The sequence below is a fragment of the Sminthopsis crassicaudata genome, chromosome 2, assembly GCF_048593235.1.
Source record: "Sminthopsis crassicaudata isolate SCR6 chromosome 2, ASM4859323v1, whole genome shotgun sequence".
Taxonomy (NCBI): Eukaryota; Metazoa; Chordata; class Mammalia; order Dasyuromorphia; family Dasyuridae; genus Sminthopsis; species Sminthopsis crassicaudata.
The window spans coordinates 47,096,721-47,109,904 of NC_133618.1; the positions used below are offsets into that span (position 1 = coordinate 47,096,721).

Genomic DNA, 13,184 nt, shown 5'->3' on the forward strand with positions numbered 1-13,184 from the left:
AGGTTAATTTAATAAAGTCATGTCACAGGGGCAGCTAGGTGGCTCAGTGATAAGGTCCTAATGTGAGGAGGGCCTGAGTTCAAATCTACTCTCTGACACTTAATACTTCCTAACTGTGTGGGCAAGTCACTTAACCCCAACTGCCTCAGGAAAAAAAAAAAGTCATGTTATTTCATTAAATGTTTTGCATTATAAGGTAACCAGGTACCTTCCCCAACCCCTCAACTTTTCAGTGTGTGGTCTTCCACCACTATCTTTCATTTTGGTATTTGTATTGCAAGCACTTAGCCCAATCAATGCCTAGTATACAGTAGGTGCTTAATAAGTCTGTCTTGATTGACAGATCCATTAATCACACTTTAGTTTCTATCAAGTTCTCTATTGTTCAGCCAAACTGGCTTGCTTGCTATGTGCCATCTCAAAGCTCTTGGTTTTTGAAAGATTCCCTTATATTAACAGACTCCTTCCTCACTTCTATCTCATAAAATCTCTAGTTTAGTTCAAGTTTCAGCTCACATGTTTGAAGCTGCTAGTACTTTCCATCCCACAAAATTACTGTATCTATCTACAGATGTTATTTCTTTCAAGAGAACTCCTTGTGGTCAGGAACTGTGCTGTTGACTTTGAAGTCCCAATACACTGCACAGCATCTTATATAATAATAGGTATTTAATATATGCTTAGTACCTATAAGAGTTATGGCTACCTGTTTAGATTCAATAGAAAATAAAAACTGTGCCTGAGCCACCAAAAAAAAAAAAAATCATTTTACCCTGCTTATTAACATTAAAGTAAATAATAATTATTAATATACTTTAATTAGGTTATATGATTATTAAATAGATGTTAAATAAAAGTGAATAATGAAAATAAAAAATAAATAAAAACTAGTTAACTAATTCCAACCAGTATATATACAGATACACATGTGAGTAGGTGTGTGTATATGTGTGTGTAAGTGTGTCATTTACTTACACCAAAGTACCCTTTTCCAAATATTCGTGATCTACTTGGGAACAAGTGAAAACACCTTTGTCAGAATTATCTCAACTTCTAGTTTGTTGGTTAGTCTCTTCTGCCTTTCTCTTTTTGTTCCTACATTTCTCGTGTCTAGTATGCCCTCCTATCTTGCCTCTATTTTACATCTGCATCACTTCTTTTAAGATCTGGCTCAAAATTCTCCTCTTTCAAGCAGCCTTTCTTCCTTGAATGATTATCCTCAAACTCTTATGCTTTTATAGCTATACCTACAATTGACATTTTTTTTGCCCTTGGGGAAAATGGATACAAATACATAAAATACCAACTAAATTATAAGGAAATATTTTACTTCTTTTTCATTGGCCATAGTACAATGCTGTGCATTAAGTATGAAGGTGACACCTAAGAAATGACTGAATGAAATCAGTAAGTGAAATAAAGATAAGCTCAACACAAGGGCCAACCCCTACATAAGACCTTCCCTGATACCCACTCCGAGTTGTTAGTGCCAATGCCAAAATTTTATTTTGTAGTTATTTATCTATGAAGACGTTTTCTTCTCCAACAAAATTTAAGTTCCTAGGTGGTAAAAACCAATTTTTTTTTCCTCTCAATCTCCAGCAGCCAGTATAATGTGGATTCAATACATGCTTAACAAATGCTTGCTGAATCAATGCATAAAAAGATTAATTCAAACATTTCTATATAAAGTGATTTGTCCATTAAAATCCCCTTGATGGGTCACTTCCACATACACTTCTCCCTCTTCTTGGAAACAGGGGTTTTTAGCCTTTTTTGTGTGTGTCAAGGATTCCTTTGACAGCCTGATATAGTCTATATATTCTTTCACAAAATGTTTTTAAATGTATAAAATAAAAAACCATAAGACTATGGAGAAAACTAATTATATTAGAATAAGGATGTATTTTTTCCATCCAAGTTCACAAAACTATTAAAATTTATCCACAGGTCTCTTAAAAGAATCATTCCATTTCTTCTTTATTTTTGAAACATGCCAGATTTTTTTTCAGTCTAGTCCTGTGATTTCATCAGTATGGAGAGATCCAGGTATGGAAATTTTCTTCAATTAGGCAAATCTGTAACATATTTATTGTTAACAAATGTTAATTGTTGAGACATTAAGTGACTTACTTATAGTCACACAATTACTTTGTTTCAAGAGGAATGAGTTGAATCCAGATTTTCCTGACTCCAAGACAGGCCTTCTATTTTCTGTGAATGCTGTTTCTAATTAGATTCCAGATAAAATTTATCACCTTAATACTATATACAATCTCAGTATCAGAAGACCATTTTATCTAATCCATAATTAAATCAGCTTACCCTCCACTTCAAGAAGTCTAGTGAAAGGAAATCTACCTTCCAAGTCACATTGGACAATTAAAATTATTGGGAAGTTTTCCTTTGGATCAAGGCCTAAATCTGTCTTTTTGTTAGACCCACTTTTCCTCGTTTTGCTTTCTGGAGACAAATGGAACCAGTCTAATTCTACTTCCGTATGAGAGATCTTCAAATAGTTATAAAGATATCACATCTTTCTTTCTTTCAAAGGATCCCCTAAGGGTAAGTTCTCAAGGCCCCTGACCTTTTTGGTGGCTTTTCTCTGGTTTCTCTCCAGTTTGTCAATAAATGTGGTCTTTGCTCTCCAAGTTTGTCAATAAATGTGGTCTTTCCTAAAATATGGTACCCAGAGCTGATCACAATGCCTTAATTGGCATCTAAATCTAAATGACTAAAGTGGATAGACTCCCATTTTGTGCACATTATACCTCTCAATATTGTAAAACCACAAAGTCTGTTGCACTGCTGACTCATTTTGAATTTCTTAAGTTTTACTTTCACAAGTTTTATGCAAAGTCTACAGTCCTCATTTGATTACATATTTACTATGTTTAAACGTGACTCTTCGGAGCAAAAATAAATTAACAATAATGTATGTAAATAATGAGTAAGGATAAGAATTACACATACATGTGATTTCATTGTTTTAGAAAACCTACAGTGACTAACTTCCCCTACTAGAACAGGTCAGCACCTTCTTTGCAATTTACTGTATTAAGAGTTGCCTGAAGCACTGAAAAGTTAAGTCACATCGCCAAGAGTCATGGAAGTCTTGTCAAAAAGATGGATTTCAACCCAGGTTTTCCAGGTTTGGGGGCTAGTTTTCTATCCACTAGTATGGGCTGCCTTTCATAAGTAATACGTGCAGTTAAAGTTTAATTTTGAATTTTCCAGTCTACCATTGAACTTAGTTTTACCATTTTAAGTTTCTAATTTTTAAAAGCCTCTAAAAAACATGACAGACTGGCAGCAAACTTTTGTAAGCTAAACAAAAGAGACAAAACTCTTGGCAATAAACCTTTAAACTCAGTGTGCCTTCATTGTAAACTAAAGCTCATTAGCGAAACAAACTTGCCTTTTCAGCCTTCTACCCTCAATGAAGAACGATGCTCTTGTAGGGTTATTGTTGAGAACCAATGGTGGCTTAAATTCCCATAAATTAATCAGCATTTTGGTGGTCAGCCCAAAGGTACACAAGCATGGGTTTTTGTTTGTTTTTAAAACCATCTAGAGAAGCGAGGAATAAGAACTGAAGTCGGTTGCAGGCTGGTACTTCTCCAGTTAAATCCAATAGGTGTCATACAAGGAGAAAGCCAAAGCTTAAGAAATGATGAAAAAGTATCCCACGGAAACATTTAGAAGTTTCCGTCTCGCCCCAAACAAACCCGAATAAAACCTTTCAGTTGTTACTGAACTTTTCCAGCAAGAGTCCTCAGGGTTTCCCCAAATGCCCAGCTGCCAACCAGAAACCTACAGTTACTAGGTAGAGGATTCCCGCCGGGTATGAGTTCTAGGGGGGACAAGCAAGGCAGCGGGGAGGAGGGCAGGAGGCCGAAGCCAGGCTCTGCTCCGGCGGAGGCTCTCGCAGTCCCACGCTAGTCTCACCACCCCCGCCCCAATCCCACTCGCTTTCCAGCAGCACCTCCCAGTCAGCTCGCCAATCCCATCCCTCTCCAAAGCCTGTGCTCGCCTCCCCCGGGTTCCCACTCATTTTCCAGCAGTATCGCTTAGTCCGCTCGCTTCTACTCGGTACCCCCAGTGCGCACAGTCCCGTCCTTCCCCAAAGCCCGTGCCCGTCTCCCGCAGGTCCCCACTCCCCCTCCAGCAGCGCCTCCAGGCCAGTTCACTTCAGCGCGCCCCCCTCCCCCCAGTCCCTCCTCAAAGCCCGTGCTCGCCTCCTCCCAAGCCCCCCCGCACTCTCCAGCAGCACTTCGTGGCTGGCTCGCTTCAGAGACGTTCCTCAAGTCCAGTCCCTCGTCAGATCCCTCGCTGGCTCCCCGTCCCCCCTGCCCCGGTCCCCACTCTACCTCCAGCAGCCCCTCCTCGCCGGCTCCCCGAAGCCCACGGCTCGCCCGCCCCGGTCCCCACTCACCCTCGAGCAGCACCTCCTTGCCGGCTCTCTTGAGCGCCTGCACGGCCTGGTCATGGGTGGCCTGGCGCAGGTCGGTCCCGTTCACCGACAGGATGGCGTCGCCCAGTCGCAGAGCTCGGCTCTGGTCGGCCGCCAGCCCGGGGAAGATCTTGGAGATGAGGATCGGCATCCGGTTCTCGCGGCCGCCCTTGATGCTGATGCCCAGGCCGCCCGCCTCCTGCTTCACCACCCGCACGCGTCGCACGGGAGGGGAGCCCCCGGCCGCGGCCCCGGGAGGGCTGGGCGGGCCCAGGCCGCGGCTCGGGCTGCCGGGCAGCGAGTCCCCGCCGCTGCCGCCGCCGCCGCCGTTGGGGAGGCCGTTGAAGGCGGCCAGCGCCGGCCCCAGCGGGGGGTCCGTCTCAGCCGCCGCGTCCCCGGTCAGGCTCAAGCTCTCGCCGCTCAGCTCGGCCACCACCCGCACCCAACGCTCCCGCAGCAGCAGCTCCACCAGCCCCGCTTTGGTGGCCCTCGTCCACACCGCCATGGCCGGCCCGGGTGCCGCCGCCGCCGCCGAGGCCAGCCTCATTCCAGACCGGGAGTCCCGGCGCTTCCCCCTTCCCGCCTGCGGGGGCGAGGCCCCGCCCCCATGCTCGAGAATCCATTATTCATGAGCGGCCCCGCCCACTCCTCCTTTTACCGCGGGGGCGGGGCCGCTTCCGGGAAGGGGGGGGGGCTGACTGTGGCTCTTGGGGGAGCTGAAACTTCTGCGATCCACAAGCGCAAGGTCACTGCTGGGAGGTTGTTTAGGGAATCAAAAAGTCGGGGCTGGAGCAGTTTGAAACAGTGTCTCAGTGGGAGGGTGCTTGGGGAGTCCAGAAAATCTGGCCTGGGGAGGCGCTTAAGGAGCCCGGAAAGTCCGGGCCGGGGCAGCTTAGAACAAAGTGTCCTAACTGGGAGGGCGCTCAGAGAGAGAGCCCAGAAAGTCCGGGCCGGGGCAGCTTAGAACAAAGTGTCCTAGCTGGGAGGGCGCTCAGAGAGAGAGCCCGGAAAGTCCGGGCCGGGGCAGCTTAGAACAAAGTGTCCTAGCTGGGAGGGCGCTCAGAGAGAGAGCCCAGAAAGTCCGGGCCGGGGCAGCTTAGAACAAAGTGTCCTAGCTGGGAGGGCGCTTAGGGAGCCCAGAAAGTCCGGGCCGGGGCAGCTTAGAACAAAGTGTCCTAGCTGGGAGGGCGCTCAGAGAGCCCGGAAAGTCTGGGCCGGGGCAGCTTAGAACAAAGTGTCCTAGCTGGGAGGGCGCTTAGGGAGCCCGGAAAGTCCGGGCCGGGGCAGCTTAGAACAAAGTGTCCTAGCTGGGAGGGCGCTCAGAGAGAGAGCCCAGAAAGTCCCGGCCGGGGCACCTTAGAACAAAGTGTCCTAGCTGGGAGGGCGCTCAGAGAGAGAGCCCAGAAAGTCCGGGCCGGGGCAGCTTAGAACAAAGTGTCCTAGCTGGGAGGGCGCTCAGAGAGCCCGGAAAGTCTGGGCTGGGGAGAGCTGGGAAGGCGCTTCAGGTGCCTCTCCCGTCTGGGCAGGGGGAGCTTAGAACATGGTGCCCCGGTTGGGAGAGAGCTTAGAGACTCGGCTTAAGACAGAATGACTACGCTGAGAGGAAGCTTAGAGAGCGGTGCCAGTTGTGAGGGAGAGCTTAGAACGTAGAAGGTCAGAGCTGGGAGGGAGCCTGGAATACAGGGTCATGGTGGGAAGAGAGCCGATAACATGGAATGTCAGGCTGGGAGAAAAGGAATATGAAATGTTAGAGTTGGGAGGACCAATAGACATGGAATGTCAGAAGTGGTCAGAATTCAGAATGGCAGAGCTCCAGGGGACTTTAGAGTGTGATCCTTGCATTAACAGAGGATGAAGCTAAGCCCCATCCATTGAGACTGGCCCTGCTCCCTCCTTAGAATATTCTGAAGCCAGCTGGGCTGCCTCCAAATTCAGGGCTCTAGCTGTCTTCTTATCCCTCAACCAAGAAAATTGAGCCATTTCAGCCAGATGTCTTAATAGAAATGTAACTGGGCAAAATTAAAATTCCATCTGGTAATCTCTTTATTAGCCCATGAAATTGGGTTGCCTGGGCCCCACATCCTGCAGGCTTCTTCCTGAGCTCACAGAGCTCAAACCCCTTTGGTGTCTAGCAGAGACAAATAAAAGAGCTATAGGCGGCAAGATGGTCAGATTGGCTTCCAGCACCAGAGGTGAGGTTGACACATTTCCCCCACAGTCCCAAGGGAGCAATAATAATTCTTGTAAAGGTGAATTGAGATCAAAACAGACTGCAATCATGGATCAGTAGGTGCTGATACCTGTAACTTCCAAAGGCTCTACGTGTCCATGGGAGAGAAAAAAAAGAGGTTCTGTGAATTTTTTTTGGTCATTTTAGGGAACTCTTTGGATCTGCATTCATTTCGCCGATAGGGAACCCTCTTATGATTTAAAGAGAATTAAGTAGAATTATCAGAAGAACAGAGACCTATGATTTGAGTTTCACAAATGTCTCAGAGAGTATGCGACTCCAGCATTTTGGCAGACTGCAAAATAATTGTAAATCCCCAGTAAGATTCTGGAGGGTAGGTTTTTCCATTTTATCTCTAGAGCCCAGCAAAGGGGTGTAAGACCCCTAAGCACAGTGTCTGGCAGATAATCTTTGATGAATGAATAATATTTATAGTGTAATGGATACAAGACTGCCCTTAAAGGCAAGGGGACTGAATACTGGCTGTGACCCTCCCTTAACCTGTGCTCATGTCTCCCCCAACAAAGTCACTTAATCACTCCACGATCTAGGCGACTCTAAGATAGTTAAGGTGCTGCCCTCCTTTGGTGAAGAGAGTTTCCTCACCTGGGAATTCCCCAAATCTATTAAATCACATATCCAGTTCCCATTTTACAAGGCTACATTATCTGGATCAACCCTTATAGATACAACAAGTACCCATATAGAAGTCCCATACCTAAGGTGGGTTGGAAATAGAATTTGAATTTAGGTCACTGAGGACAGCAAATCCAGTTTCCAGTTCTCTGTACACTTAAGAGTGTGAGCGTTTTAATCTAAATAGTCTCAAAGGAAGAGGAGTGGGAGGAAAAGGAGAAGATATATTTATTAAGCACCTGTGTGCCAAATATTTTGCTAAGCACTTTACAAAAATATTACCTCATTTGGTCCTGGCTATACCCCAAGAAGGTGGATACTTTTATTGTTGAGGAAATAGAGGCAAACAGAGGTTAATTGACTGGCCCAGGATCAAATGTTAGTAAAATGTCTGAGGCCAGATTTTAACTCCTGTCTCCCTGATCGCACACCCAGTGCTCTATTTTCAGCACCACTTAACTCCTCCTCAAAGTCTCAAAGAAGGGTTCATTTTTTAAAAATCTAGTCAGACATGTATACATATATTTTATTTAACTTATACTTTAACATATGTAACATGTATTGGTCAACCTGCCATCTGGAGGAGGGGGTGGGGGAAGGAGAGGAAAATTGGAACAAAAGGTTTGGCAATTGTCAATGTTGAAAAATTACCCATGCATATATGTGCTAAATAAAAAGCTATAATAATAATAAAAAAATCTATTTATCAATCCCATTAAGATATGATTCAAAGCACATGTCTTACTAAAAATCATTAAAATAGGATTTGGTTTTGCAATTAAGACAGGATTTTCCAAGTTGCAAATTTTATCAAAGCTAAACAAACCAGACCTTCTCTAAATCCACTGCAAAAAAGCATCCTAGGATTTAGATATGCCCAATGGTCCTGTAGAGGCTGAAATCAATCATTCTGTCTCTCTGTCTCTCCTCACACACACACACATAAACTTATTTTTGCCTTTACTCCAACTAAATAACGCAGCCCCTAGAGACCTATTTAGATATCTGGAAAGTTAGGTGATAAGCAAGAAAACAAATTACATAAAATTGAGATGTAATAGAGAAATGTTTATATTCAGATGGTCAGAATGTTTCCACTCTTTTTAAAAGTATTAGGATTCCAATACTTAACTTGCAACAAGAAAATTGGATTTACACACATATATTGTATCTAGGTTATACTGTAACACATGTAAAATGTTTGGAATTGCCTGTCATCTAGGGGAGGGAGTAGAGGGAGGGAGGGGAAAATCTGGAAAAATGAATACAAGGGATAATGTTATGAAAAAAATTACTCATGCATATATAGTCAAAAAAATTATAATTATAAAATTAATAAAAAAATACTTAGCAAAAATAAAGTGTCATATTAAGAAAAAAAAAGTATTGGGATTCTCTGTTTTAGTTTTGAAATTTTGCCATATTGGCAAACACTTTAGCTTTGTACTCAATATCTTCCATAATTTGAACCCAGTTTTCTCTTTTGTCCTCTTCCCACTATTTCCTTAAATTAACCTGCTAACCTGGTTTATACATTGTCCCTTTAAATATGCCTTTACTTCTAAAATGTTTGCCTCCCTCTTGTATCCCTAGAAATTGAAATCCTACCAAAACTTAAAAGACTTGGTTTAACTTCTATCTTCTCCATTAAACTGACTTGGACTGGTGGAATTCAAGGGACCTAAAACTAATTTACCTCCTTTTGTGTGAAAATGAGTTCTTCACTCCCTCCTCCAAGAAGACTTATCAAAGTCTAATTAGAGTTAGTGTGAGAATTAGCACTAGAATTCAGGCTTCAATTGGGAAACTACTGGGTTTTTCCACCATATAACAGCCCCAGTTGGAATCCATCTTCCTTCTGAACTCTACATTTAATTTTAGGAATATTTAGGAATCATCTAGCAGATTTAAGAGAAGACCATTAAAGGAAAAGTTTAACAATATATGTCCTCAGTGAGCTTGGATTCACTTTCTCCATCACTCATTTCACAGTTGTCACTTATTAACTGTCCTGATTGCCCCAGCTTGTGTTTCTGCTCAAATTGGAATCTCATTTCCCACCTGGCTGCACTCCATTGGGATTTCTCTGACTTTTCACAGTGCCCTAGGGACTGCATCATTGGGAAGATTCATCATTCTGCAAGATCATATCAACCTTAGTACCCACCTCCCATCACTACCCTCTGCTCAGGACACACATGTTTCATTTTCCACCCAGCTGTATGACTAGGATTTCTGGCTTTTTCACTCCCCTTCCCCGACAACTTTTCAGATTCTTTTGTGTATTTTCTCCCATTAGATTGTTAAGCCCTAAAGAGCTAGAATTTTGTGTGTTTGTGTGTGTATCCCCCCTAACTTAATAATTGTTTATTAACTACTGACTAAATTGTTCTAGAACATTTTGTCTAGATCTCATCTTGGGACTCTAATGTTTTGTTTTTTTTTTTATACCATAATACTGATTTTTAATTTTTTTTTATCAGCATACACATCTTACTTGGTATTTTGCTCATCTGCATACATGTTGGAGATCATCAGGTGAACTGAGAGAAGGGACTGTCATTTTTTTATCTTTATATAAAAATATTAGATATTATTCACATATAAAAACTTGTGATCAGATAGAAGTTATTACCCCAATTTTACAGAATAGGACATTGAGACTCAAGACCTATTAAGAAACATAATAGTAACAGTAGCAGTAACAACAACAATAATAATATCTAGTATTTATATAATGCCTACTATTTGCCAGGCTCTGTGCTAAGTATTTTACAAATATCTCACTTGCTCCTCACAACAACCATGGGAAGGAGGTGCTGTTGTTATCCTCATTTTACAATTGAGGAAACTGAAGCAAACAGGGCTGTGATTTGCCAAGGGCCACAAAGCTAATAAGTGTCTGAGATCAAGATTTTAATTCAAGTCTTCCTAACTTCAGGCCCAATGTTCTATCCACTAAGCCATTCTCTAATTGCTGATTGTAGTTCCTACAAATTCTACAAATATGGCTGCTCAGTGCCCTTTGTACAATGTCTTGTACACTAGAGAACAAATATTGTCAGGTATAATTACTATTAGGGTTTTTTTTTTTTTTTTATGGGCCTTTTGATTACTTATAGATAAAATTCTAAGGGGAAAAATTCTTTCTTCTATTTCTTCATATGGGAATTCCCCATGGCATCTAGCACATCAGGGCCTGGAGAGATTTTAGGAGTCATCAAGTTCAATCCTTCCATTTGATAGATGAGGAAACTGAGGCTCTAAATGGTGAAGTCAATCAATCAACATGCATTTTTTTTTTTTTTTAGGCTGGAGTTAAGTGACTTGCCCAGGGTCACACAGCTAGGAAGTGTTAAGTGTCTGAGATCATATTTGAACTACGGTCCTCCTGAATTCAAGGCTGGTGCTCTATCCACTGTGCCACCTAGCTGCCCCTAATATGCATTTATTTTTTACTTTTTGCTGAGGCAAGTGGGGTTAAGTGACTTGCCCAGGGTCACACAGCTAAGATGTATTAAGTATCTGATGTCACATTTGAACTCATGTTCAGACTTCAGGGCTGATGCTCTATCCACTGTACCACCTAGCTGCTCCACAACATGTATTTATTAAACACCTAATCCAAAATTCTATATGGACTGAGAGGAAGCAGTGATTGGCAGATACTCAGATCCTCCAGTCCAGTCTGCTGACAGAGAAGATGATTGCTCACAATATTAAGAGACTCCAAGAATTTCAATCTTTCTAAACATTCAGGATGAAACTGAGATAGAAGAAATTATAAATGATATTTTTCAATATGGCAAAATATGCTTTAGCCCTTAATAGAAATTCAAGAGCAACTACATGGATATGGTCAAGTTATTTTCAGTGGAAGAAATTTTTTTACTTCCCCCAAACTTCCTGAAACATTCATTACCCAGTGATGATGGCTTTGTCAACAGGGGGTCTGGATCTCATCTTCATCTCAGGTCTTGGATTTGACAAATAGGGCAACTTCCTGGGAAGGGAGAAGGGGGAAAGGATAGCATATTATGACATCTACCTGAATCGGGTGCTTACAGCAACAAAAAAGAAAGCTTTATATGATCGTTTGGCTTTCAGGGAGCAGATCTGTGGTACAATGCCCATTGGAGAAAATGATATGAGAATAGATGAACTCTCTATGAAGACAAACTTTGGTTCTCAGTGACAACCCTGTGCAATGATCTGGGTTTTATAGTTCTGTAAAATAAAACGCATCTCTTTCCTTCTATCCAAAAATCATACCCTTGTATTACTAAGAACTAGATTGCCATTGGTATAATTAGAAAAGGTTTAGTGTGAAATATTAGTTAAAAATCTTTAGCAATACAAATAATAGAATATTAGTTAAAAGTGAACATTTCATTTAGTGATTTTTTTTCTACCTAACTTCCTAATGTTAAAATGACAATTTTATACTTCCTTTGAACCGCAAATTACGAATGAGATTCCATGATCCAACTTGTATGAAGAGAATTGAAACATTCAATTAGAACAGGACTTTACTAGATTCTAACATGTCCCTGAATGGTTCTGCTCCAATTCCTAGGACATATAGGAAAATTTGATCAATATTAATTACTTTGTTGATGTTTGTTCCTGGTTCAGACTTTAGAGAGGGCAAATAGTACTCATCATGACTATTGATCCTTTTCTTTGTTCACCCAATCTGAAATTTTGGGTTAAACACTTCATAGCTTTTGTGAGTTAAAATGATGAAGAATGCAATAGAAATTTCTCATTGATTTTGCAGTTTACTGTATAATTCCCCATGATTAGTCTCTAAATGCTTTATTATAGAAAGTTACTTGTTAGCATTCCTAGATTCTAATGCCAAGTTCTAATGCTATATCGATTATAAACTTACTCCATTTATTTGAGGTTTCTGACTTGGAAAGAAAATTTGCCTTGGGTTGAAAGTTGGCTGACAATATTTTGCCTAAGGAACAATAGCCTTTTTCTGATGTGGTAATAACTATTTTTTTTTTTTTTTTAAGGCATTTGGGGTTAAGTGACTTGCCCAGAGTCATACAGTTAGGAAATATTAAATGTCTAAGGGTGGGTTTGAACTCAGGTACTCCTTACTTCTGCTCTGCCATCTATGTGGTAAAAACTTAAAAGTGGCATTATTTGAATAACTTGTTCATAATGGCTTAAAGAATTGTATGTGATTTGAGACTTTGTGTAGAAAGAACACAGACATGCTGCAAAGAAAGTCCAAGTAGGCTACAAAGAATGAAGAAAAGAAGTAACAATCCTATGAGCAAGATGAGGATCATGGAGGGAAACTCCCTGTGGCCTATAAATACAACCATTATGTTAGTTTTTTACATGAAACCATGAATCTATTACTTATATTTGAAAAATATGTAATAGGGGCAACTAGGTGGCACAGTGGATAGAGCCCCAGCCTTGAATTCAGGAGGACCCAAGTTCAAATCTGGTCTCAGACACTTAACACTTCCTAGCTGTGTGACCCTGGGCAAGTCATTTAACCCCAACCTGGGGTGGGGGGGAGAAAAATATATAATAAATCAAACATATTAGTTTCAAAGTTAAAAAAAAAATCCAACACTTATTAAATAGGCTCTGTGCTCAGGTACCAAGACATCTAAGCTCTTGATGTAACCTAAATGGTAATGCTGGAGTCCTCTGACTCTGAATTTGACTCTCTTTCCATTTAACCAAAAATATTTGTTGTTAGAATGAAATTAACTATTTACTAGCCATTTAAAAAATATCTCCAAAGAGGTTTAGGACCATTAAATGTAAAAAAAAAAAGAAAAATAAATTTCCAAAGACTGGTACTCTGTAGAAAGCACTGTTATTGGACTTGAA

General features: G+C 41.5%; 1 protein-coding gene and 1 pseudogene across 1 annotated transcript in view; one reads left to right on the forward strand and one right to left on the reverse strand.

Moving 5' to 3' along the window:
* SNTB2 (syntrophin beta 2) overlaps positions 1-5,042 on the reverse strand; it is a 101,587-nt gene extending 96,545 nt beyond the window's left edge. The window contains exon 1 of the mRNA XM_074286114.1: positions 4,436-5,042. Coding sequence (XP_074142215.1) covers positions 4,436-5,000 — 565 coding nt within the window. The 5' untranslated portion in view covers positions 5,001-5,042. The remainder of the gene's footprint in view (positions 1-4,435) is intronic.
* A 1,575-nt stretch (positions 5,043-6,617) lies between these two features.
* Positions 6,618-11,514, forward strand: LOC141552627 (5-formyltetrahydrofolate cyclo-ligase pseudogene; annotated as a pseudogene).
* The last annotated feature ends 1,670 nt before the right edge of the window (positions 11,515-13,184 follow it).